Source organism: Leptodactylus fuscus, chromosome 3, assembly GCF_031893055.1.
Source record: "Leptodactylus fuscus isolate aLepFus1 chromosome 3, aLepFus1.hap2, whole genome shotgun sequence".
NCBI classification, from domain to species: Eukaryota; Metazoa; Chordata; class Amphibia; order Anura; family Leptodactylidae; genus Leptodactylus; species Leptodactylus fuscus.
Genome location: NC_134267.1, coordinates 189215483 through 189242743, shown reverse-complemented (window position 1 = coordinate 189242743; position 27261 = coordinate 189215483). Strand labels below are relative to the sequence as shown.

Genomic DNA, 27261 nt, shown 5'->3' with positions numbered 1-27261 from the left:
ATAATTCAGATTTCGAGCTGCTGCCCCGTGAATCTGTCAGCAGAATGCAATGAATTGTCTTCTTATCCATAAACTATTGATCATGTGTATTGCTACTGTATAGATGGCCATTATACTGTACTGCTAGGGGCAATAGTAATGTATACCTCCACTTCCAGAGGACAAAATCGGATTCTGTAAATGTACTGTATGTATAATAAGTCATGCTTCTAGCCTGTCTGCATCTCCCTTGGTCCTTAGTGATCCTACACAATATAATGTCTCTTATATGGCCCTGACCTGGTATAATGGCCCCTTAGTGCCACATACAGTATATTGTCTCCCCCACACAGCATAATACTCATGCAAAGTATAATGTTCCCTTTGTGGCGCCTACACAAAGTATAAAGTCCTCATTGTGCCAATCACACATTATAATGCCCCCCTTGTGGCTTGCACAAAGTACAGTTTTGTGGACATTATGCACCTTTGTGAACCCCTCACAGTACAATGCCCCCTCATTGTGGCTCCCACACAGTATAAATAATCCCTGTTCATTGTAACCCTACACTATAATGTCCCCTTCTTGTGGCCCCCACAGTAAAATGCACAAAAAAGAATATTCCCCTGAAGTCCAGTCTGTGTTGCTTGTGGCATAATATAGTAAGGGCAACAGAGACAGAGGCTGAATGGTGAAGCAGGGAACAGATGGCTACCTGCTTTACCATTGTATTCAACTCTCTGTGCACCCTCTGAATCCTCAAATTGTGAACAACAGATTTTTCACCAGCCAACTCTATCGTCATGAAGCACTAGATTATTGAGGACTGAATACAGCATCACTGTGATTTAGCATATTATTACTGGGGACTGGATACAGCACCACTCTAATCGAGGAGATCATTATTGAATAGTGGATACAGCATCACTGCGATCAAGTAGAATATTATTGAAGATTGGATACATCACCACTGTGATTGAGCAGTGGGCATTAGTTATTGGATGGCTACTGCACCTAAAGGTGGCCATACATTGTCGATTATTGTCAGTCAAACCCACTGAGTCTGACAAGATTAACCACCTAATGTGTATTGGGACTTTTCCCCCAATGGCATATAAAATAATCCTTTAATAGTCCCACTGTGTTACAGCAGCATAGTAATACAGATACAGGATATTAGCAGTAATATAATACAGAAGGAGACACATATGAGCTGAGAAAAATACTAGGAATCCATAGCAGCTAAGGAGGAAAAAAGAAAGAAGACGTCAGGATCATTTAGTTCTCAGTGTGGAGTGATTTTCCCTTGGTCTGATGTAGATTATACAGCCTGACTGCAGTTGGGAGGAAGGATATCCAATAGCGCTCCTTCTCACACTTGGGGTGAAGCAGTCGGTCACTTACAATGCTGCCAAGTGCTGTCACGGTCTCATACATGGGATGGGATTTATTCTCCAGCAAGGAGCTCACCATGGACAGTATCCTTCTGTCACCCACCACCTATACTGGGTCCAGGGAGCTCCCCAGGACAGAGCTGGCCCTTCTGATCAGCCTGTCAAGTCTGTTTCTGTCCCTGGCTGGTATACTACTCCCCCAGCAGGCCACTCTGAAGAAGATGGCTGATGCTACCACAGAGTTGAAAAAGGCCCCTGGACTCCAAAGGCCCTCAGCCTCCTGAGCAGGTAGAGTCTGCTGTGACCCTTTCTGTGCAGCGCCTCCAGGTGATCAGCTATGTCCAGCTTATTATTGTGGAGCATACTCAGGTACTTATAGGTCTTGACTATCTCAATGCATGACCCTTGGATCTCCACCGGGGTCAGAGCACTTCTCCTTTTACTAAAGTCCACCACCATCTCCTTGGTCTTCCCAGCGTTAATCCTGAGGTCCACTGGCACTGTTCAACAAAATCCCGATTTAAGTCTCTGTATTCATATATTGGATGAAAGTTGGATCAAACTTGGATTTTAATATGCCTGATCATTTTGTTCTAAGAAAAGACAAGTTTCCAGCAGAGGAGTCTGGCACTGGCTTACTGCCTTCTCCCCGCTCACATGCACTCATGGACCAGCACAGCTTGTATGTATATGGTGGAATCGGGTGGAATACCTGTTGGCTGAACAAGCATTTGACTGGTGTAGGGTCAGCTTCACTGGATCACTAGATTGCTGGGCTAATAAAGACTGGACTCTCTATGGCTGAGTCACCCGGGTCATGGCACCATTAGGATGACACATCTCTATATACATGACCATTTCCAATTTCTTTATTGGCAGCTAAAGTATATTATATTATGGAAAACTGGCAATACTCCAGGGCCTCAGCAGTATTCACACTATAGTATGGAGCTGTAATTTTCAATATGAGAGCTTTAGATTGCATTAAATATAATTCCCTTTACCGCAGCATGAATAAAAGAAAATGCTGAACCGTGTAGGGAAATTCACGAAAACATTTACACTCTGGGAATCTGGGCACATTTTACGTGATGACACAGAAGTATTATTCTCCATTGTTGAAATGAAAAAGCGCAAATCCGGACTAGTTATACCTTCTGAACACTTCTTACTGTATACTGACTCCAGCTCTCCACCTACACACACATTGACAATGCAAGTCTGCTCTTACCGCCAAAAGGTGAAAGTAAGTAATATGCAACACAAAGGATTATAATGGAAGGCGGGTCGTGAGTTCCTGTTATAATTTCAGCATTCATACAGCGAAGGGTGGGGCGTATAGACTTCAGCCAGTATAATCTTACTAAGGCTTTGTAGGAGTCACAGTGTATATTACTATATCATAAAAGAGGGATTTGTACTACAGGTCACCTGGGAGTCAGAATACAGCTTGTATAGCTTACAGGAAAGGACCCCGATAACACAATGGACTTCTTTTACAATAATATAATAATAATACATTTTATTTATATAGCGCCAACATATTCCGTAGCACTGTACAATTTGTAGGGTTCAAATACAGACAGAAAGATACATTACAAAGAAAGTTATTTCACAAAATGGGACTGAGGGCCCTGCTCGCAAGAGCTTACAATCTATGAGGTAGAGGAGGTGACACAAGAGGTAGCAGGGGCGGCACTGCTTATACGGAGGTCAGACAATGCTGTAATAGAGGTGACTGTCATTACACAAACATAAAACTTTATGAGCCGTCACCAGTCGTGTCCTTTAACATGTGGATGGAGCTTGGACATATAAAGTTGGCCTGAAATGGCATCATGTCATGTGGGGTAATGTGGGAGCGGGGACAGACTAAGGTTAAATTTTGGGGATTCTAATTATAGTATGGAAGGGTTTACATTAGAAATTGTGATAGGCCTGTCTGAAAAGATGTGTCTTTAGTTTATGCTTGAAACTGTAGAAATTGGGAGTTAATCTGATTGTCCGAGGTAGAGCATTCCAGAGAAGTGGTGCAACTCGGGAGAAGTCTTGTATACGAGCGTGGGAGGTTCTGATAATAGAGGATGTAAGTGTTAGGTCATTGAGTGAACGGAGAACACGGGTTGGGCGGTAGACAGAGATGAGGGAGGAAATGTATGGAGGTGCAGCATTATGGAGAACCTTGTGGATGAGGGTGATAACTTTATATTTTATTCTATAAGGAATAGGCAGCCAATGTAGCGACTCGCACAGACCGGAGGCATCGCTGTAGCGTCTGTACTGATAGATGAGCTTGGCCTGTTACTGACAGCCTAGGTTGCAAATTTGTATGACGAACCTGTCTACTTGAGTTTAGATATTATTCAGCTACAAACTTATATTGCATGCATGTTTGTAATTGTCTGAATGCCGTTTCCTACTATGTTTTCCATGATGTGTAATTGGCATCTCTTCTAAACTGATGCCAGCGTGCCCACCTGCAGTCTGTATCACGGTCATCATGGTTGATTTAATAGATGTTTGTTTTGTAGCGCTCTATAAAAGTATTGAGAAATCATATTACGGAAGATACAACACCCACTGCTTCAAGGCACTGCATGGCAGATGTTGTCATGGAGCCAGGATCTTCTCTCTATGATTATATCATATGAGCTGCTTACAAAAAAATAACATATAATATAAGTTATAACTAACTAGACGATGGCGATTTTTTTTTTCCAACCAAAAAAAAATTCCATATGTGATGACAGTATGTCAAACTGCTGTTGGTTGGAAATAGTTTGTCGCATCCCCGCACCAGTACATCTGTGTCACTTCAAAGGACGCCACTTAGCAAGCTTCAGATGCAGGCGAACAATTAATGAACACATTTCCAAGTATAACTCAATCCAGTGCAGCTTATGAACATCTGCACTAAAACCTGCTGCCTCAAAGATCTTACAGTCTCATCGTAGGACAGGATCATCCTTTATAGATGGAAGCCGTACAGCGCCAGGATTTAGTACAGATGTTTATTGCAGCGACCCCGTAAAGTGCTATAAATTAGAGCTGGCTGAATCAATACAGGACGGAAAATGGTAGAAATTCATATACATTGGGAACGTATGAGCAGAGCGAAAACCAACTGGGAAACTTACTGGTAGTTTGGAGGCTTTGATGTTTCAGAAGATACTTATATAAATTATGATCAAACGGCCGGTGCTATTTAGAGTGTTAGGAAGGAAAACACCAAGGAATTAATCAGTATTCTATCTAATCCTTCCCAAGGAATTAATGAACACGTGAGACGGGTCCTCAGGCTCTCAGTCGCCACAGTCGCTAGTACTGCAGGAAGCCCCCTGCTGCCACCACAACACTTATCAATGTGACATATGACAATTCTATTGGATAGGCACACATTTTTCACCATTGGATGAGGTGTTGCTGTTTTGGTGTTAGAAACATATGAATTTCTTAGTTTATTATTGAAGGGATTATCCGGGGACAGGAAATTATTAACCATTAATAATTTTTATAGGAAAACAGCTCACTTAGGGTTGGGTTTCGGTTGGAATTTTATTAAACAAAACAGTTCAGTATTATTATAAAAGGCGAGTTGCAAAGTAGCCGCCTGGTTTTCATCCTTTAATCTCCATATGGACTTCGGTGCACAGATACCTATTGTAGCGTTGTGGTTAAAAAACACTGCTACAAAGCATTGAAGGATCAGGAAGTAGAGAGGTCAGGTATGGGCAGATAGAGTATGGTATGGGTTGGTAGAGTTTGTTCAGAGTATATAAACAGGCAGAAGGTCAGGATGGGCAGCACAGGGTCAAAGGTCCTAAACAATCTGGGGTTAATCACAGAAGATCAGCAGAGCTAAGTCAGCTATTGGTAATGGAGTTAGAAAACATGCCAGGGTCTGTACACTTGTAAAACACAGTAGACAAACCCTCCCAAGAACCTATATTGCTCAGTCACCATGCAGTGGACAGAGTTGACTATAGAGGAGGGCTGCCTGGATTGGCTGAGTATGGATTACTGGTGCACGTTGGCCCTTTAAAAAGCAGCAAGCATGTTCCTCCGTTCAGGGATTTATTTCTGCTGATTTTGGCAAACTAGAACTAGACACTGCCTAGTTTAAGAATTAGTTAATTCTTAGTTAGGTCTCCAGTTGTTACCGTTTCACTAATACATCACTTGGCAAGTTTTACTCAGTTAGACCTTCAAGTCAAGCTTCACTGTTGATTCAAGACAGACTTATTCTTAATGATCAGTTCAAGCTTTGCTCTGCTATACCATATTGCAAACTCTTCTTTCACTTGTCTCTTGGATTTTCTCTCTGCCCAAGTTAAGATTACTACACAACTACAAGTCATTTGTCCTCCATTAGATACATGGAACCCCATGGACACATTTGCCACATACAGGATTGTATACATCAAACATATCACAGATGTCCACATTACATAAATGTGATATAGACAGAGCCTTAGCTGGTGTGGTGCCCACGCTCTCAAGTATCTTATATTATATGGCAGATCTCTTATTTAGCACAGAGTAGGACCAAGAGAAATAGTAAGACAGACTATAATGAGAAGACGCTGTAGCACATACAATGAATAAGTAACTGTGGCTATAATATTATCTTGTTACTAGGACATCTGAAAAGAGCCATGTAATGAAATTTTATCAGTATTCTGGGCTTGCCTTATGTACCTGTCATTGGTTCCCAACATATTACCTAACTGTGTCACCACATAAAAAAAATTCCCATGCTGAAAAGTTTGGCATCTTCTAGTGTAAGGCATCGGTTACATGCTGGCTACGCCTACAGACAGTGTAAAATAATGATCTGGTTATTACATTGCTGACACCTGGTAGCAAAACAGCATATATATGACCTAACCCTGAAGCAAGCTGGGGCAAGAAGAAGTGGAACACTTATATTACAATTTACATATTCAAATACAGTGTTGGGAAATTGTATTATGTACAAATCCTTGAAGATACTACATCTAGATAAATGGATCCTCTGAAACCTCTTGATAAACTATGGTCTGTCTTTACAATGGTCTATAATGTGTTTATGGGTTGTAGAATATAGACTGTTACAGGACAATCTGCAGTCTGTAGACCTGCTGCTAAATCACATCTGTTGTAGAAGTCACTCTTTACTACGAGTTATTTGGCTTGGAGACAAAATACAACTCTAGGATATAAGATTTAGGAGATTTCCAAACTATAGCTACACTTTAAAAGATGTCTGTCACCAGAACCCAGCCCCACAGGTAGCTAGGCTAGGGTCACCTGAATCACATAGTGTCTTCCCCTATTGCTATTTCTGTCAGTAAGTATCACTTCTTTAGCTTTTTTTTTTTTACTTTAGTAGGTACTACAGTATAAACAACTGTAATACAGTTACTTAATGCACAAGGAGAGCTTGCGTTGGTAATCCTACTAATATTATAAATGTGACAGTTTGCATGTTTGGATGTTTGTTACTCGATCACACAAAAACGGCCAAACTGATTTGGATGACATTTGGCACAAAGCTAGTTTGTAACCTCGATTAACACATAGGCTACTTTTTATCCCAGTAAATGACATAGCTTCACGACTGTTATGAATTTATGTTCATATACTATATTAAACTGCTCTTGCCTGCACAACAATTAGCTAATTGCAGGTTGCTGATAAAGCCTGGTCTGTTATCTCTCTATGTAAACACACAGATAACACTGAGTCCATTCTGTACAAGCATCTGCATATTATCTGATCTGCATAAGTGTTCTGTGTCCTCTAGGCAGCGTACTGAGACACTGAGATGGGAAAACTCCTTTAATCCAAATTGGCAGTTTCCCAACTTTAAACATGCTATGAAGGTAGCCTGAAGTCAACAGACTTCTCCTCAAGTGGAACTCAGGAGAATTGAGCAAGCTGATAATAATTGAGCAAGCTAGGTGTCTTAGAGCAGCCGAAACGCCGGAGCTGGTGGATCATCAACGCAAAACAACACACTCATTATATGGCGTCCCAGCTGCTGAGATCTCGGAACAATCACGGGCACGGAGCGAGGAACGATTTCAGCAGCAGGCCAGATTGAGAGCTGCCAATACCACCAACAGTAATGGAATATTACATCTTAAACTGGCCATACACATTGGAAGCGGAAACTTCCTTACTTTCTAATGTCTGCAGTGCTGTTCTGGCTTTACACCAACATTTCAGGTGAGTTGTCTGATTTCGTCAAATCCTTTTGGCTATAATCTGCTACTAGGGGTGTTGGGTAGTGACTTTTTTCTCTCCCCATTCAGATTACATGGATGCTCAGCTGAGGGTTAGAAGAAATTCAGATGTGTCCACTATTAAAGGGTCTGTCCCATTTAAGACATATCCCCTATCCACAGGATAGGTAATAAGTGTCATTTTGCTAGGGATTTGACTGCTAGGCCCCCTAGCCATTAGAAGAACAGGGGACTGAAAGTCTCCCCATGTCTCCTCCATGTCAATGAAGCCTAAGTACCTTTGACTCACTGCTACGGGGCTGAGGGAATGCAAAATCTAGCAGCCCAATAGAAGTGAATGGAGCGCAGTTCATGCAAACACACTGGTGGAGGCAGCATAGGGGGCTTTTAGCCTTCCATTCTCCTCATTGCTGGGGGACCCAGTGATCGGACCCCCAATGACTCTTATCTACTATTGTGAAGACTTCTATACAGAAAATCTGCACTGTAGTCCATTAGTAATGAGTCAATGAGAAATTCTATTTCTCTCACATGCTGCAGATTTTTTTGGCACAGTAATAAACCTATAGTGCAGATTCTGAAATCTGCAGAATGTCGATTTATTGCTTTTTTTACAGGCAAGGATTTCATGTAGTTTTTGCCTACAGACTGCTGAAAGATGTGCACAATATACAGACATGGTATAGATTCACAAGCAAAGCCACATCAAAATCTGTACATACAATAATAGGAAGGAGAAAATATGTAATGTTAGGAACAGAAAATGCCACCATTTCATCTGTGTTTATCACTGTGTATGGTGCTATGCTTTTAGGTGTCCTCATTACCATTCTCAGAGCTGCCCCTGTCCCATTTTTACAGCCCTTTTACCATAGGGTGCTGGAAAATGGAGGTGGAGATGGTACCAGAGACAATATAAAATGTGCTGTATGAACAATCAAGATGGTAAAGAAGATTACATCACCAGAAATGATGTAATATCGGTGTATCTCTCTTATTCATGGATAAAAGGAAAATGTTCGTTGTTAAAAAGGTATCAACTACTAAAGATCACCAAGTTTTCGTGTTTTTTATATTATTCATGGATAGAAATACCCACAAAAATAGCTTTATAATCTGCACCAAAATACATGCCAGTTGCTGCAGATTTTCTGCAAAGGTTTCAGTGCATATCAATGGACATTTTCTATATGTAAATCCTAATCACATGCATATACTCTAAAAGGGCTGCAGTTCACAATACAACCCAGTACAACAATACATAGACATGTGTAGCATATGAAATAACATTGTCTTGAAAAGCTAATCATCTCATGACACTCGTATCTGGACATGGCCAGCCAAGAGAAAAAGCAGGGAAGAGCACATCTCTAGCCACAGGCCTAACATACATTCGGCCGATAGCTATCTAATGTGCATGTCCAGCTATACCCACGTTACATGGTCTAATGTTGTCTATCACAAGGAGTAAGAACTTCAGAGATGAACACTGTAGTATTTTAATTAATGCCCTTTCAATAGAGATTGGATTCTTGGTTTTGAGAAAATGGGAGTAGTAGTCCTCACAAGATGACTGGGAGTTTAGTCAAGTTCAAAACAGATGTATTTAGTATGGATCGTCTGTGTTGCCTATAAGAGCACATCCAAGTCAAGTCCTTCTTCTCAGGGCCTTCCTAGACTGTTCAGAAATGGCGATCACTGTGGATCGAGAGGGGAGGACACAGCTATGAATGCCAAAAGATTGGAAAACCTCTAGCCTAGCCGGTATTACTGCAGGGAGGCTGCTGATGGGGTATTATTTGGAATACTAGTAATTTTTAGAAAAGATGCCTGCTCATGTAACTCCTCCACCCTTGATGCTACCACTCCTTATTGTACTGGTGGATGAAGAGAAGGAAGAGAAGTCATAGATTGTAAGCTCTTGTGAGCAGGGCCCTCAGTCCCATTGTGTGAAATGACTTTCTTTGTAATGTATCTTTCTGTCTGTACTTGAACCCTACAAATTGTACAGCGCTGCGGAATATGTTGGCGCTATATAAATAAAATGTATTATTATTATTATTATTATTATTATTAAGTCAGCAAGCCTAAACCAACAAGGACGAGATGCCAGTATAGAGGTATAGACGACATACCAGGCTTTATCTACCTGGCACTGACTGTTTCCCTTACCTGGATGAAGAGCCGCATCTTCTTGATTATTTGGCTGATGACGACATTGGACCCTCGGACTATAACTTCTGGATTATTTACTTGATCTTTAAAATCACTGGAAACCACAAGGTTGGTGTAACTATGGGAAAGACAAAGAAAGATGTAATCCTGATATAAAAATATTGAGACCAGATAAATAAGTATTTATTGGCTGAGCATGCATTCTTAATATATATTATCTATTGATATGTCATATAAACACGCTAGAATACTGACCAAACAAAACGGCCAATGTAATGACAGCAAAGATGACCAATGTACTGATATGACTTCATTGACATAAATATATAAAGGAGCAAAAAAAGTAAGTGCATTATATTACCCACCCTCATGTGACTTTATACTGCATGGGCTACAGGGCTTTTCCAGGCTAAAACTATTGATGATCTATTTTTAGAATAAGTCATCAATATTTCATCAATGGGGGTCTTACATCTGACCCTCTCTATTCTGAGAGAATGGTGCAGGAAGCAGACAGTGCTGTTCTCTGTGTAGTGGCCAGACATGGTACTGCATTTACCAGCCGTTGCACAGACAACTGTGCTATGTTCTTCTTGCTCTATTCTCTGTATATAAGCTGCTATGAACACATGATTAATGGGAGTGCTAGGTGTCAGACCCCCAGGACTGATATTGATATTCTGTGTCCACTAGCGGGGGCTACCAATGTCTCATTGGTTACCAGTCACTATACTCTTTCTCACTTGCCGAGCAGGGACTATTTCCACCCTTGCTAAGTGACCAGGCACTCAGAATAACCAAATCAAATGAATCTCATTATAATGTACTATTGACAATAGTGACAAAATCCATAGGATCAATGCTACATTCCTGACTACCTGACCATAGGGATTACGAGGGAGTATGCTGCAAATCACTATTTGTGTAGCCCATGAAGGTATCCGCTTGGTAAATACCACTCTCATCCTTATATAAGTATATACAAGTATATAAAGTAACAGGTAAAAAAGAAAACAAATAATAGCAGCATGTAATAATGTAAAGTGAAGACCAAGTCTGCCAGCAGTTTATCCTTTTCCTATAGTCTATACAGCACGTCACCTTTGTTTCAGAGGTAAATGTATAATGATTAAGGCCATAGTAAATGTCATATATATGAGGTCATCTGGAGGTAAGCGCAAGTACGGTAAATGGACATCCTGGTGGTGCCTGGCCCTTGTAGACAGGAACTTATTGTCTGCTAACATTATCTCGAGATGTAATTACACGTGGATTTTCATCATACATGCACACATATGTAAAGTGCTGCGCCTGTAGTTGGAGGTCTGTTGCAGGTACTGACCATTTTTCTCCCGCTCTGATGTGACATTTGTGTGTGAGATGCAGGAAAGCATTTCCTTTGTTTTCAGCAGCTGCTCTTTCTCCTCTATCTACAATATAAGAGTATATACAGTGGCGTAACTACCGCCATAGCAGCGGAGGCAGCTGCCACAGGGCACGGGACATTAGGGGCCCGGTGACAGCCGCTAGTGCTGCTATCATTATACTCGGGGGTCTTTTCGGACCCCTGAGTATAATGATCGGCGGCCCTGGAGAGGTAAGAAACATAAAAAACATGTTACTTACCTCTCCACGATCCTGCCAGGCCTCCTTCCTGACGTCCTTTCTGACATCTCTGACGTCACATGAACCCGGCCTGCGTCCCGGGTCATGTGACGTCCGACGTCATTGAACATGGACAGCAGCGGAGAAGGCAGCGGAGAAAACCGCGTAGGAGCCGGGGGACAGGTAAGTAACAGTAATTTTTTATGTTTTTATTCCCCGGGGTCTCCGATTATTATACTCTGGGGTCTGAAAATAGTATAATATAATTGTTTATGGGTGTCCACAGTGGGACATAATACTGTGTGCAGGGGGCAACTATGGGGGATAATACTGTGTGCAGGGGCCACTATGGGGGATAATACTGTTTGCAGGGGCCACTATGGGGGATAATACTGTGTGCAGGGGCCACTATGGGGGATAATACTGTGTGCAGGGGCCACTATGGGGGATAATACTGTGTGCAGGGGCCACTATGGAGCATAGTAGAACGTGCAGAAATGCGTAGGAGGGGGTCGGTCGAGGTCTTCGGCGTCGGTGTCGGTCGGGGGAGCCCATGTCAAAAGTTCGCCACGGGTCCCCACCATTCCTAGTTACGCCACTGAGTATATAGGATATATTCCTGGGTCATTTATTACTAAAATTACTGAAATCTCTTTAGCCACAAAAAATCCCAGGATGCAGCTGCCTTGGCTTTGTGTCAGTGAGACTGCATGCTTCGAGAGGGGACAGGGATACCTAACTGGACACAAGACAGCTTTTGTATCACCTAATACAGCCAATGGTGATCGTTACAGAAAAATGTTTCTTTTTATAGGTGGATTCCAATGAATTAACCCACTTACAAAAAGGTGAGCAGAAGGTTATCTTGCTCCAAGTCATTAGACTTGACGTTCACTCCAAGAACCTCTCTCCTTACATATATTACCTTATAAGCCTAGGTTGCCCTGTGAGTAATCCATCTTTGCTTATACATGGTATTTTTCCCAGCCCCCGTGTGCTGAGTTCTGTACCCGGCTATAACCTCTGCCTGCTGCTTTCTACCACTGACTAAGCACCTCTCATGTGCTGTGTCTGCAAAAAACTCAATGCCAGCTAAGTGTTCAGACAAGGTGGAGCATGCTTTTCTCCGGTTATCCAGAGGGCACCCATAAACCACCGCCACAATGGTAGTAAGACTGTGTTCACACTTTTAATTCCATTCAGCATGCACTAAATGTTTCCCTTGGTGTGGGCAGTCACACCCGCTGGTAATATTTATCCCTGTATGGGAAAGAGTAGCTAATGCATTATTCAATTTTCAGGGTTATACAATAAGGGCTTGTTCACACGGAGTAAACGCGGCACGCAATGTCCCGTACGTTTGTGCCGCGATTTTGACGGTGCATGTTTGTGGTCACGTTAGCGCCGCGTTAACGCGCGTGTACACGGCGCTAATGCGACCGCAAACATGCACCGTCAAAATCGCGGCACAAACGTCCCGTACATGCGGCACATTGCGTGCCGCATTTACTCCGTGTGAACAAGCCCTAAGAAAACATATTATCCGTGAATCTATAGGTGATGTATAGCACAGTATCCCTATACAATGGCATACATCACAGGCTTCCATTAAAGGTATATGTTGGAAAAGAGGGCATCCTACACACTCCTCCATGGGAAGGACCTACAGTGTAGCTGTTCTTGTCCCAAATCCCAAACTTTCTGGTTCATGAATAAGTTACAAGGGCAATATATCAATTTTTATTTTATTTTTTAATGTAACTGCTTTTTTAGGCCATCATTCCAAAACCACACATACAAATAGGCTTCATATGAAATGACTCCAGTATATGTGTGTGTAATAGGGAAATGAGCGAACTAAGATTAATTATAAATACAGCAACATTAAAGGGATTCTATCATTTGAAAATCACATTTAAGTAATGTCTTTCTTCCTCTTGTGCTCTCCACTGTTTCGGTGAAAAACTGTTGACTTTCATAAGCAAATTATGCTCAGAGAGCGCAGGGGGCGCTCCCCCTGTGCTCCGAGCACAGCATCGTCATCGCCGTTCACCGCCCCTTGTTGCATGTTCATTCCCCCGTGCATCATCTCCTCTGCATAGAATACGACGCTGTTCTGTTTAGAACTGAAATCTAGTAGCTCAGAACTCCATAGAACTACACAAGAGACGGATGAGCTGACAGAGATGGATATTTCGTTCTATTTAGACCTTCCTCGGCATATCTGTAGCATGGCTGGGAGTAAAAAGATGTTTCTGTGTATGGAGCATCTTAATCAGCAAAATCTTTTTAAGCTGGTTTCAAACACAGAGATTTTTTTATTTTTACTTGTTTTATTGAAGGAGATGCAACAGAACAAATGATGCAATCAGGAAAATACAGTCAAATAAGTTCACAAAAGAAAATACAAAGAAAAACTAACAACAAACAAACAAAGATCTGCCGCAGCGCCATCCCACCCCAGCCCACACCCAATACATGCACATGGTGACACAATCATGAACTGGACAACTCGGCACCAACAGTCATACACCTCAAGGCGTGAAGGCAGCCAACGCCGAGCGCATGGAGGGGGCAGTGTATTGAGTAACAGAAGAAGCACACCACGCTCCCCAGACCTTGGTGAATTTCTGGGGGCAACGCCTGCCCTTATATATAATTTGGTTAAACGGGAGGACTGAATTGACCAGTTTCCGCCATTGGGATACTGACGGAGACCGCGGGGACATCCACCTAAGGGCAATGGCTTTCCTAGCATAAAACAGACCCTCCCAAAGGAAAATCTGGATATGATGTTGCCACGACTCCTCATCAAGCACACCAAATAAACAGATCTCAGGAGAGAGCGGGACAGGACGGCCTAAAACATCGGTCAGAAGATCCACCACCCCTCTCCAGAAGGCCTGCACAACTGGACAGCTCCACACCATGTGCCAGAAATCCGCATGGGGACCCGGACACCTGGGGCAGTTCGGGCCAGATAGACAACCCATCTTAAATAGACGGGCCGGTGTCAAATAACATTGATGTAAAATAAATACTTGAATCAGCTTATTATTAGCCGAGGGTGAAACGTACAAGGAGGATTCCAAAACGTCCTGAAACGTCTCATCCGTCAGCCCTGGAATATTGGTGCGCCAGCGCGCCAGGGCTGGGGCCACAGTCAGGGACACCTTGGCGTAAATCAGGTGCTCATAAAGAGCAGAGATCAGGCCCCTCGGACCCTGGGAGCGCAGCACACCAATAAGCGGATATTCAGAAATGGCACACGGCTGATCAGGGAATATGGAGGAGAGGGCATGTCGTATTTGGAGGAAGCGGAAAAACTGATGGCGAGGGATCTCACGTGAGGAAGCTAAAGAATCAAAAGTAACAAAATTACCTTGCTCATACAGATCTGCTAGAGAGGTCACACCATAGCGCGACCAGGACCGGGCATCAGGCAAACCATGGAGATCAGGCAACCCAGGATTATCCCACAACGGGGTCTCCGCAGGGACATCAGAATAAGAAGACACCTTCCGGGCTCGTTGCCAAACCTGCACTGCCAGAGAGTGAAGGGGCAGAAGTCTGCCCCGAAACAATCGAGGGTGTTCCAACACCGGCCACAGGGTACGCAAGTTCAGGTGGAAACACAGAGATTTTAATGGTGTTCTTACTCTTACATAGAGATATCACTTTGCAGCTAAGGCCCCACGTTGTGATCTGCAGTGATAAAGTGCTCGGAGAAAAACCGTGGACGAAACGTATTGTGATTATTCCCGCACTGCGTTCCACAGAAAGTCTGCAGAGGTTTCCTCTGCGGACTTTCTGCCTAAATTATACCTATACGAAAACCGCTTGCCTTTCCGTAGGTATAATTGATATACTGCGATTTCCAAAAATGCAATGGTTTTGAAAATCGCAGAATTTGCATTGTGCATATTTCTCTGCAATGTGTGGATGAAATTCAGTAGAATCCCATCTACTTTGCAAGGACTGTAAAACGCAATAGTTTTTGCAATGGTATTTACGCTATGTGGGGCCCTGGCCCAAAGACTGATGAACTTTCTTGGACATTGGCCATCCATTTTAGATCGGCAGGGGTCATACTGTTAGGACCCATCAAATCAGGGTTTCCTGAAATGTGCAGATCTTGAAATTTTTTAATATATTGGGAGCAGTGATACTAGCTCAACACACTTAGTAGCGGTGGTTCTGGGTACTGCTGAATGTCCTAATTCCACGTTGGTGTCAGGTTTCCTTTGACAATAAGTCTCTGGTAATCGTAAGGTTATGCAAATAACGGAAACAGAAGGTGTCACTAAGATCTGTAAATCTTCACATTTTCAAGCACCGATCTCCAATCTGTGGCATGTCGGAGGGGTGTAAAAGCCAGATTGAAAACCTAGATTTTTTTGTCACATGAAACATCAACAATAGGATGAAGTGGTGCGGTATGTGAGTAATGCCTCCTGTTCGTTGAACCTCTGCATGGATGGATTGTCAAATTGGAAGAATGGCGTGTAGTGATCCATTCTGTAATGCAAGTGAAATTGGACGTCACATCCCAAGGCTTGGGTGACAAACAGCGTGGACATAAACTGTGAGAAGGTGTTTACATGTCACTGGGATATGAGACTGTCATCCAACTAAAGGTGTTCCATTGACCTCACGTCTTGTCTCATTGTGCACAGCCATTATGGACGTCTATCTTGTTTTGTCTGTAATGAAAGTCAGTGATTTATGAGGAGGCCATGTGGGCACACCTACTCCTTGGATAATGCTGTGGGTTGGCATAATGTATGGTTTCCTGATGCCTCTATAGTCTTTTCAGGTATAATAACAGCTCCACATTACATTAATTTGGCCGCATGTTGCTTGTGCTACCGAGTAGTCCGCATGGCTTCAACTTGCTATCATGGGCTGTAACATCCTTGGACTTGATTCCCATCTGACACATCTAGGACGTCATTGAACGCCATCTTGATAATTTGTGTGCCCCAGTGCATTCAATATGGCATAACATTCTTCAGACAAACCATATTGAATAAATTGGTGGGCGCATTTTAATTTTTTATCATTTGCATATCATGAACAAGTCCATCGATCCTGTGATTCCCATAATTCCAAGTCTTTTCCTGCTTGGTGTTGGATTTTCGATGCTGAGAAGTGTATATTTATATATGTGTATTTCTAGATAAGAATATGTCTATTTCCTCGGCAATTCTGCTGCGGCGCATAAGCAATTACTGAATCTGGATACAGACATCGGATTCATTGGGTGTAATAAATATGTTTTACTAGAGCAGCTTTGATGTCATTTTTTTTGCTATAAAATCAAAGGCAGAACTTGAAGCCTCTTGGGCCCAAATCATCATGTGCCATTTATACTACTGCAAAGGGTGCGACCGCTTCGCAACGTCTCTGTATGAAACCTGCAAGCTCCGTGATAGTGCTGACACGATTTTTTCCTGCAGAGCTTACAATTTACAGCTTTACCCAGCAAAGCCCTTCATTTCCCTATTTTCCAGGCCAGTCACTTTGCTCTTTTAGGCCTGGCCAGATCCATCACTGGTTGTAACGTGTCAGTCGTAGCTCACGGCTCAGTGATAACACCAGCAGTACAGTATGCAGTGGTCACATCTTTTAGGCAACCTTGAGGGAGCATTCATCATCCATGCACTAATTGTCAGAGGCAGGTCATTCCGTCATTAAGACGTGAGCGGCAAAGACTGTATCCAGCGTTCTCCTAGCCCTCGCTACCTCCCTCCCTCCAGACGTTGCTTCTGTAGCAATGCACTGTCTATGTTTCAAGAGCATATTTATTGATTGGCGAGAAGCAGTTTCTTAATGTGCACTAATTTACCTCGATCAGCCGCTCGGTTTCTGCTGAACGCAGCACTCATCCAAAATAGCAACACACTTACAGGCCCGCTGTGTCACTTGAACCCACAGGACTTGATGTTTGTCCTTAATGCCACTGAACCAGCAGAAATAAGCCCTGGGAGTTAGGGGTTAACAGTCATATAGAAGAAAAATGGCCTCTAACCCCATTATTAATCGTCTTATTACAATGTTGTGAATAAGAGCAACACGAAAGCATCATTTCTCCTTAGGGAGGGCACCATGTAGGCCATGCAATGCTCCTCTGGGAAAAAGGTATTCAAATTAGCTCTCTTTCCAAAAAAAGAAAGCCGTGCCTCTTACCCTGAAACAGCTGCAGAAGAGTGTCTGCTTTGGATAACATCCTAGTCCTGTTTTCAAGGTGTTATAAGGATTATGATATTTATTGCTTGCGCCTTTTGCACTACTTACCAAGCAAAGCGCCATACACTGTATAATGGCTGTTCTTGGTACTGCAGCCCAGCCCCATAATCAGAGGCGTAACTTGAAGCTTCTGGGCCATAATGTAAAATCTATAATGGCACCCCTATGTATCTTGTGTTATTTAGATTATTGGTATATGTTGTATCAGAGCGACCATAGAGGTATCCCCTATAGCTATGCCCCAGGTCCTATTCATTTGAATGGGACTGAACTACAGCCATGTGACCACTGGATGTGTTTTCTCTGACCTACAAAGAGGATGTGGAGGTAAATATCATAGTCTTAGACAAGCCCTTTAAGGTCTGTATAGGGAGGCGGCCATAAACATACAGGGTTGCCGTCTTCCTGAGCTAGAGCAAACTTTTTTTTGAAGGCCTCGTTCACATCTGTGTCGGTAATCCGTTCAGGGGGAGTCCACATGGGGACCCCCCCGAATGGACTACCGAACGCATTTGCAAGCGGTGTGCAGTGAAAGCACACGGATCACCATAGACTATAATGGGGTCCGTGTGCTTGCCGCTAGATCTCTGCAGGGAACATGCGGACAGGAAAGTAGTTCACAATCTACTTTCCTGTCCCCATGACTCGTGCGGGCATCACGCGGCAAGCACACGGACCCCATTATAGTCTATGGTGATCCGTGTGCTTTCACTGCACACCGCTTGCAAACGCGTTCGGTAGTCCATGTGGGGGGTCCCCATGCGGACTCCCCGAACGGATTACCAAACACAGATGTGAACCAAGGGTAAGATGACTGTAGTTGTTTTCAGAAGTTTTCCTGCACATTTTATGAATACCCTATTTATAAATTGTGCATGAGAATTCTGAAATAATGGAGGTCACTCATTCAGAACCCTTATCTATTAACCAGAGGAGACAGAGGACACAAATATATCTCCTCTACAATGGATACCATGTAAAGCATCTCCTAGGGGGCACTGAACACCTTCTGCCATGTTCCACCACAAATTAAAACAGATCACTGGATGTCTCTGCAGTGGGCCCTTCTAAGGCTAAATTTACATGGATGTGGGCATGCATGGGTCTATAGGATATACCGACATACAGTATACCAGCCTGAAAGAGATTCCATCTGGAGAATGGGGTCCTATGGATATGTTCTGATATATGTTCTATGGAAAGAAGAAGTGAACACTTCAAAATGCATCTGTACAGATGGGATTGTAGAGATTTGGTGCTGTGCTATCATGTCTGTGGGTGCCAGTGGAGTAAATCTATGAGCTCATACGGTATATGACTGTGTCTTTGGGTCCTTATGCAGAGATATAAAATTGCTTCCACATCTTTTTGTAGTACAAGACAGACTGGCCATAAAAGAGTATGCAAAAGCTGTTTTTACTATGTTTTTAATGGCTTCTTTTGATCAAATATGCTGTGATAAAATGTTTCTAAAAAATTATTTTTATTCCTGTCATTTTTAGGGTTTGCTGCCTTCTGTTCAAAATGCAATGCAATGTTCGCGGTATAGAGTTTTCCTCTTTATGCTTCTCTATGGGCTATGTGGTTGCTGAATTGTCCACAGTAAATGCAATGCAGTGTGTATATGGACATGGTATCTTTGTACAGCGTCATGTTGATGGGGTGCCATTACACGCTGTACAGTTATTTTACTTAGATGGGCATAGTGTGGCTTGCAGATGGGCACAAGTGTGAGGACTGTAAGTGGTTACATAGTAGATGTGTACTCTGTAAATGGATGTGGGCTAGTAACAGGCGTTGTTCATCACTCCCTTCTGTCTGTACATGCTGTATGTGCTGTAATAGAAATTGTCATTTACCATAGCAGAGAAATGTCTTTCTAAAATTTGTGATGTGAGTGCCCTCTGCTGGAAATATTTGGGAACTGCAGGAAGTGAAAACCCTGGACTCCAGGCTCTGAAGGAGGGTGTGGCAGGGATGAGATTGTTATACATGTCAATTTAATAAAATAGCTTTCTTTGGGTGGGGTTACAATGTAAATATCGCAAAATGATTTCTTTTTGTAATTTACAGTAATCTGTAATTGTGAGTGAAAACACTCGGCCATGCTAACAATTACTGACCTCAGACAGGATTTATCATGGGAATCGCTGTGTATAATACGTGGCACTGCTTCCATTTATACAGTTTGTTAACACCCAGGATGGATACATTATATTATTTCCGGCAGTGAAATTCAGCAGCATGGTTCCCTGAAAGTCACGGCTGTAAATATCACACAGCGATAATTGACATATTGCAGGATTAAAACCCACAGCACTGGCTACTTTGTTCTGTGGGTTCAGTTGCAGCATGAGGATGGGATTTGTAGAAATCCCATTTACAGTGCTGCTAATGTATGGTACATTGCAGTGAGTTAGCTCCAGCGAGTAAGGGGTGTCCCCCACAATATGAGCTACATCAGGATCACAACATGTCCTATAACATTCCTATAGAGTAAGACTTCCCAAATTTTTTCAACCTGGATCTCACCAGTCAACCTGTCATCATGCCGGGGCGTCATCACCTCTCCTGCACGGTCAGAGACAGGAGATAAGAGACTCCTAACGCCTATACCAGTCTCTGATATCTCTGCCTCTAGAAGATTAAGCTTGCCTCTAATCTGATTGGTTTAACATGGTGCCTCATACTAAGGGTATGTTCACACGGCAGAAAATGGATTCTGCGTGTGAACATACCGCGTGCGGTGCAGTGCATCGGCATCCCGTCGAGGGATTTTGCTCCAGATTAGGTCCGAAAGAATGGGCTTAATTGAGAGGGAGTCTCGCGTATCGGAATCCACTACAGATAGGGCATCTCTGCTACTAGGTAGAAGAAAAAACAAGCGAGCGGTTCTCATTGAAGTCAATGGGAGTCGTTTTGGCAGGCGGATTATGAAGTGGATTCCGCATAAAAATCCACTGCCAAAAAACTCAGTGTGAACCTTCCCTAAGAGTCACAGGAGGCAGTGCCATCTACTGGATCCATGGCAGACCTGGCAGCACTTTATTTTGCCCATTACTGCAGACTCTGACTGAACTGCTCCTGCATCCTGGTAGTGATGGCCTCAGAATCCTTTAGCCTTTCCAGCTACAGAGACTGTGCATATAATTCAAAAAAGGATCCATGACAGAAAGCAGCCATAGTAACATAGTACACAGTGTTGAATGAAGACGCAGCTCCATCAAGACCAACCTATAATTCTACTATTTTGTTCCAGAGGAAGGCAAAAAACTTCATGAGGCTGAAGCCAATTGACCCTATATCAGGGGGAAACAATCCTTCTTGACTAGAAATCGGTATAAAGCCCTGGATCAACTTGTATTCACCAAAAGCCCAAAACCTGTAGCCTCGAAAGTTACGGGTTTTAAAGTCACCCCGGCCCTTCTTGAACTTGCACAATGAATCCACCATTACCACCTCCTGTAGCTTTGGATTTCATAGCCTCACTACTCTTACAGTAAAAAATCTGTCTAGGTTGCTGGGGAAGTGTTCTCTTCTCCAGGAATAGAGGATGTCCCCTTGTCACTGTCACAGGTCTAGGAGTTAAAAGATCATGAGAGAGATCTTTGTATTGTTCCTTCCTGTTCACTTATGTCCATCTTGTATACTGGGGCCCAAAATTGCGCACAATAGTCTAAGTGTGGCTGTACCAGTGATTTGTATAGAGACATAACTATGTCCTTGTCATGAGAATCTAGACCTCTTTTGATGCATCCCATAATTTTATTTGCCTTGGCAGCAGCTGCCTGGCACTGGTCACTAAAGGTAAGCTTACTGTCCACCAAAATCCCTAAGTCTTTTTCATTGGCAGTCTTACTCATAATTTACTATTAAATATATAATCATACATTTTATTACATTGACCTTACATTTGTCAACATTAAACTTCATTCCAAGTCTCCATCCGTTCTTCCAGCTTCCTTAGATCCCTCTGTAATATTCTACTATCCTCCTCAGTTTTTATTACTGTAGCAGGGGCGGATCCAGGGCCGGGCGAGCCGGGCAACCGCCCGGGGCCCCGCGGCCCGGCCCTAACAAAATGGTCCCGGTCAGCTCGGCAGTCGGGCAAGTGCCGGGGTCCACAGAGCCTCTGGGGGCCCCCCGGCACTTGCCTGTCACGATTTCAGCTCATCGGCGTCCGTCCGCCGATGAGCTGGAATACATACGCGATCAGTGGTGTAACTACTGCCATAGCAGCAGAGGCAGCTGCCACAGGGCCCGGGACATCAGGGGCCAGGCGACAGCTACCTCTGCTACCCCCGCTCTTATCACAGACAAACTGTTTTAGCTGTGCTAAGAGCGGGGGAAAGCTGAAAGGACCTTGTGTGACGTCATCCGTCACATGAGTGGGTGGGCGTGTCTATAGCCTGTACAGTCCTGGAAAGAGAAGGAGAGGTGTGCTGCGAGGTAATGAAGGGGAGGGGGAAGGGAGATGCAGGATGGAGAGTGTCTGTCTGTGTGTAAGTGTGTGTGAATGTGTATGTGTGGTGAGGAGCAACAGTAACCTAGGGGCAGAGATGGAGGAGAGGACATGAAAATGTGGGTAGAGATGAGGGGTGCATGAAACTGGGGGCAGATGGAGGGAGGGTATGAAATGTCATGTGACATCAGTGTGTTATTAAAGATGGCCAACACAACCAAAGACTGCAGCGGAGCCGGAGACAGGTAAGTAACTTTTTTTTATGTCTGTATCTCCCCTCGGTCTCCGATTATTATACTCTGGGGTCTGAAAATACCCCAGAGTATAATAATTGTTCGTGGGTGTTCATTATCGGGCATAATCCCGTGTGCAGGGGCCACAATGGGGTGTAATACTGTGTGCAGGAGCCACTATGGGACATAATTGAGCGTGCAGGAATGCGGCGTGTGTGTGTGTGTGGGGGGGGTAGTCGGTCGAGATCTTCGGTGTCAGTCAGGAAGGGGGGGGGGCCCATGTCAAAAGTTCGCCACGGGGCCCCGCCATTCCTAGTTACGCCACTGTACGCGATTAAAGCAGGAGCTGTGACCTCAGCTCCTGCTTTAAAGCTCCGGCCCGGCTTGCGTGTGTAGGCGCGATGACGTTATCACATCGCACCTACACATGCAAGCCGGGCCGTAGCTAAGCAGGAGCTGAGGTCACAGCTCCTGCTTTAATCGCGTATATGACTGGAGTGGGAGAGAGGAGAGAGGAGCGTCGGGGGAACGATGGAAGGTGAGTGATAGAAGGTGAGTGTAAGTGTTTGTTTTGTATTAAATATTAAGGTGGAACATAATGAAGGGGGCCCATGAAACTGGGGGGCAAATGAAGGGGAGGGGGGAACAGCATGACACAGGGGCAGAGACGGGGGACATTAAACTGTGGGCAGATGAAGGGGGAGAACGTGATGAAACTGGGGACAGAGATGGAGGGGGGGACATGAAACTGGGGACAGAGGAAGGGTGTATATGAAACTGGGGGAGAGATGGAGGGGGGGCATATAATTTACGGGTGACTGTAGGAGAATTATACTGTGTGGGAGCACATGATAAATGAATGAGAATGGGTGGAATCAACATAAAAGTGGGTGGAGCCAAATTTGCCGCGGCACGCAGAGCGCGCCGCACATTTTACCCCTCTTTCTACTCATTAAAAATTGGGAGGTATGGCGTTGGTGACGCCACACTCCTGCATGACGTCACTCGCTTCATCTGCGACGCACAGTGTCTCGACTCCCCCGCCTCCTCTACAAGGGGGCCCACTGAGGCTCTGTCGCCCAAGGGCCCATAAAAACCTGGAGCCGGCCCTGGGTCAGCATGTCCCGATTTCCTACGGACGCCGATGAGCTGAATACATAGGCGTTTAAAGCAGGAGGTGTCACAGCTCAGCTCCTGTTTTAACGCTGAGCTCTGGCATTTGTAGTCGCGATGTGATGATGTCACATCACGCCTACAATATGTGTATGAGGGAGAGAGCTGCGAGGGAACGAGGGAAGGTGAGTGTGTGTGAGAACAGTATGACGCTGGGGCAGATGAACGGAGGGAGAACGGCATGACACTGGGGCAGATGAAGGGGGGAGAACGGCATGACACTGGGGCAGAGACGGGGGGGGGACATGAAACTGTGGGCAGATAAAGGGGGAGAATGGCATGAAACTGGGGACAGAGATAGAGGGGGGGACATGAAACTAGGGGTAGATGAAGGGTGTATATGAAAATGGGGAGAGATGGAGGGGGGGGGCATATAATTTCCGGGTGACTGTAGGAGGATTATACTGTGTGGAATCACATGAAAAATGAATGAGAATGGGCGGAGTCAACATAAAAGTGAAACCCTGGATCCGCCACTGTACTGTAGAGTTTAGTATTATCTGCAAATATGGACACCCTGCTCTGTAAACCCTCTACCAGGTCATTAATAAAGATATTAACCAGGAGAGGACCCAATACTGACCCTTGTGGCCCCCACTGGTGACTGTGACCCAGTCTGAATATTTACCATTAACAAGTACCCTCTGTTTCCTATCAGTGAGCCACTTACTAACCCAAATGCATATGTTTCCCCCAGTCCCAACATTCTCCTTTTGCATACCAACCTTTTATGTGGTGCAGTATCAAAAGCCTTTGAAAAGATATATTACATATACCGCATTACCCATGTGCAGTCTAGAACTGACCTCTTCATTAGTCTTACAGGAGTGATTCCTCATAAACCCATGCTGATATGGTGTTACAAGGTTATTTTTATTACGATACACCCGGATAGGGCAAGCGTAGCCACGGCTCGTCCGGCGTAGCGACGCATGACGAGGGGCGGGCAGTAGGGGAGCCAATAGCCATCTTCGGCGGGAGCCGTTGGGTGGGCGGGGCTTAGCGGAGCTGCTTTCAATTAATCCGCGCAGCCAAGTAACGGCACTCGTGGGCTGCGCGGCAAGTGTAAAGGTTGTCGCTCCCACTCTCCGCTGCTCGTCTCCGCCATGGCCTCCAAAGCTCACCTCTTGGAGCAGCTCAGCGCTGCTGCCGACATCAGGGGGGAGGCATGGCTGCAGGAGCAGATCGCGGCGCTACTGAGCCCGGCTGCCGCTTCACTCCCCTCACAGGCCCCCCTTCCCCCGGCTCCTGAACCACCTGCTCGGCCGGCGCGCCGCACCCGCCCGCCTGCCAGATTGAGCCCGGAGACCGGATCACCTCAGGCCAGGAGGCGCAGGAGTCCCTCTAGGGCCCCTCCAGGTCGGGCTCCTCGCTCCACTGCTCAGGGGCGCAGGTCCAGGCCTGGGAGGAATCCGCACAGCCTCTTGGCCTGCACGGAGGTGAGAGCCACTGCTGCAGGCCCTGTTGCCATGGCACACACCCCCAGTCTGCTGTCCTCTACTCACCTCATGGATGCAGCCTCTTCCTGTTATGCTCCGGCGGGAAGTGGGCCTGTTCTTCACGTTTCGCCTTCCCAGGAGGTACCGTGGCCAGCGGCGTCTTCAGACGGCTCCAGTGGTGGTCGGGATGGTGTCCGCCCTCCCATTCCAGCTTCGCAACCCCGGTCGGAGGTGCATGCGGTTTCCAGTGGTCTTCACGCAGGTGCACATCTACAGCCCCAGTCGAGCCATTCCTGCTGCAGCTGCCAGCGTAGCGATCCCCAGCCTTCTCCAGATGCCAGCCTTCTTCTCTTCAGTGATCCAGGTCATCCGGATTCAGGAGCTGCGACTGGTGGGAACACAGCACCCGCGCAGTCTGGTGAGTACCCTTCTTTGTCTTGTCCGTTTCCCCCAATTCTTATGTCACAGGGAGTTAGTGGGGTTGAGTCGGGGCAGCTAGTGGGGGGTTCGGGTGGTAGTGAGATTAGGGAACTTTTGGGTAGCGTTAGGGACTTGTTGGCATGCTGTGAGCGCAGTGTGTCTGGGTACCCAGTAGAGGGCGTAGTTTGCCCCCCCGTGGTGAATGCTTTGGGTTCCCTGGGGTCGGGTGTTGCGGTTTCCCCAGTTACGGCGTGGGTCCCTTCTGGGGTGTCGGTGCAGTCGTCTGGGGCTCCGGTTATTGACGGTCAACAGGGGGTGGCGGTGTCCGTGCAAACGGAAAAGGAGAAGGTGGATTCTGTGCGTTTGGATGACAGGGCTCATGGGGAGGTGTATGTTTGCTTTGAGGGTCCTTTGGGTGCGCATTTAAAAAAGGAAGTTAAAGAAAAGATTTGGAAAGACGAATACGTCGAAATCTTTTCGTTGCTTCCTCTGGCCAAATTTAATCTGGATAAGGGGAAAAAGGTGGAAAGCAAGAAGGAAGATGAAGAGAAGCGCCGGTGGCGCTTGATTCCTCAAACTTTTAGTAATTGGGTCCAGGCCTTTTACATTTTAGCCAGTGTGGTGGGTGAGAAGGCGCCGGGCAACTGTTCGGCGCTCTTTTGTTATGTCGATTCTATCAGTGAGGCTTATCGGACCTATGGCGGACAGTCTTGGCTCAGGTATGATGAGCAGTTTCGCCAGCGGAAAGCGGTACGTCCTAGTATTAGATGGGACCAGAAGGATATAGGTCTGTGGCTGCGGGTTATGGCCCCATCCAAGTTCGGTCACTCCTTTCCAGGGTCGGCCGGTGGAACCGGCCAAGGTGGGAGTGGTTTCGGTGTGTCCGGATTCGGGGAACAGGCCCAACATAAATTTGGGTTGTGCTGGCAATTTAATGAAGGGCGTTGCAAGTTCGGCCTTACGTGTAAATTCAAGCACTCCTGTTCCTTCTGCGGTGGGTCCTCTCACGGGGCTACCCGATGTTTGCGGAAACAAAAGGGCAAGGCTTTGCCCGGCAGTGGACAAGGGGGTGACTCCGGTGAGGCTGGAGGCAATGCTGCCATATCTAAGTAGATATGCTGATGGGGATAGGGCGCGTTTTTTGTTAGAGGGTTTTCGGGATGGGTTCAGGATCCCCCCCCCGCCCCATGTTGTCCCTTTTTCCACCAAGAATCTTAGATCGGCAATGGAACATAGGGAGGTCGTATCCGCCAAGTTGCGCAAGGAAGTCGCGCTTGGGAGGATGGCTGGCCCCTTTGCTTCCCCGCCTTTCGAGGACTTGGTAGTGTCGCCGTTGGGTGTGGTACCCAAAAAGGAGCCGAACCAGTTTCGGCTTATACATCATTTGTCGTACCCGAAGGGCGCGTCGGTCAACGACGGCATCGCTCCTGAACTCTGCTCAGTGGTGTACACGTCCTTTGACGCGGCAGTTTATTGGGTCCGGCGGTGCGGTCCCGGGGCGCTGTTGGCTAAGACCGATGTCGAGGCGGCTTTTCGCCTCTTGCCGGTTCACCCGGAGAGTGTTCGTTTGTTGGCTTGTTTTTGGGAGGGAGGGTTTTACGTTGATAGGTGCCTGCCCATGGGTTGCTCTATCTCCTGCGCGTATTTTGAGGCCTTCAGCACTTTCTTGGAGCATGTGATTAGGGAAGTCTCGGGTAGTGAATCTGTGATTCATTATCTCGATTTTTTGTGTATAGGTCCGGCGGACACGGATGTGTGTGCTGCCTTGCTAGCTACCACGAAATGGGTCGTGGGTAGGTTTGGGGTGCCTCTTGCTCCAGACAAGACTGAGGGTCCGCGCACTAGATTGAGCTTCTTGGGCATTGAATTGGACACGGTGGCAATGGAGTTCAGATTGCCTGAGT

At 45.3% G+C, this 27261-nt stretch overlaps 1 protein-coding gene across 2 annotated transcripts in view; it reads right to left on the bottom strand.

Moving 5' to 3' along the window:
• LOC142198100 (glypican-5-like) overlaps positions 1 to 27261 on the bottom strand; it is a 185564-nt gene that overhangs the window by 72119 nt on the left and 86184 nt on the right. For both annotated transcript variants that reach the window (XM_075268930.1, XM_075268931.1), the window contains one exon: positions 9774 to 9894. In XM_075268930.1, coding sequence (XP_075125031.1) covers positions 9774 to 9894 — 121 coding nt within the window. The remainder of the gene's footprint in view (positions 1 to 9773; positions 9895 to 27261) is intronic.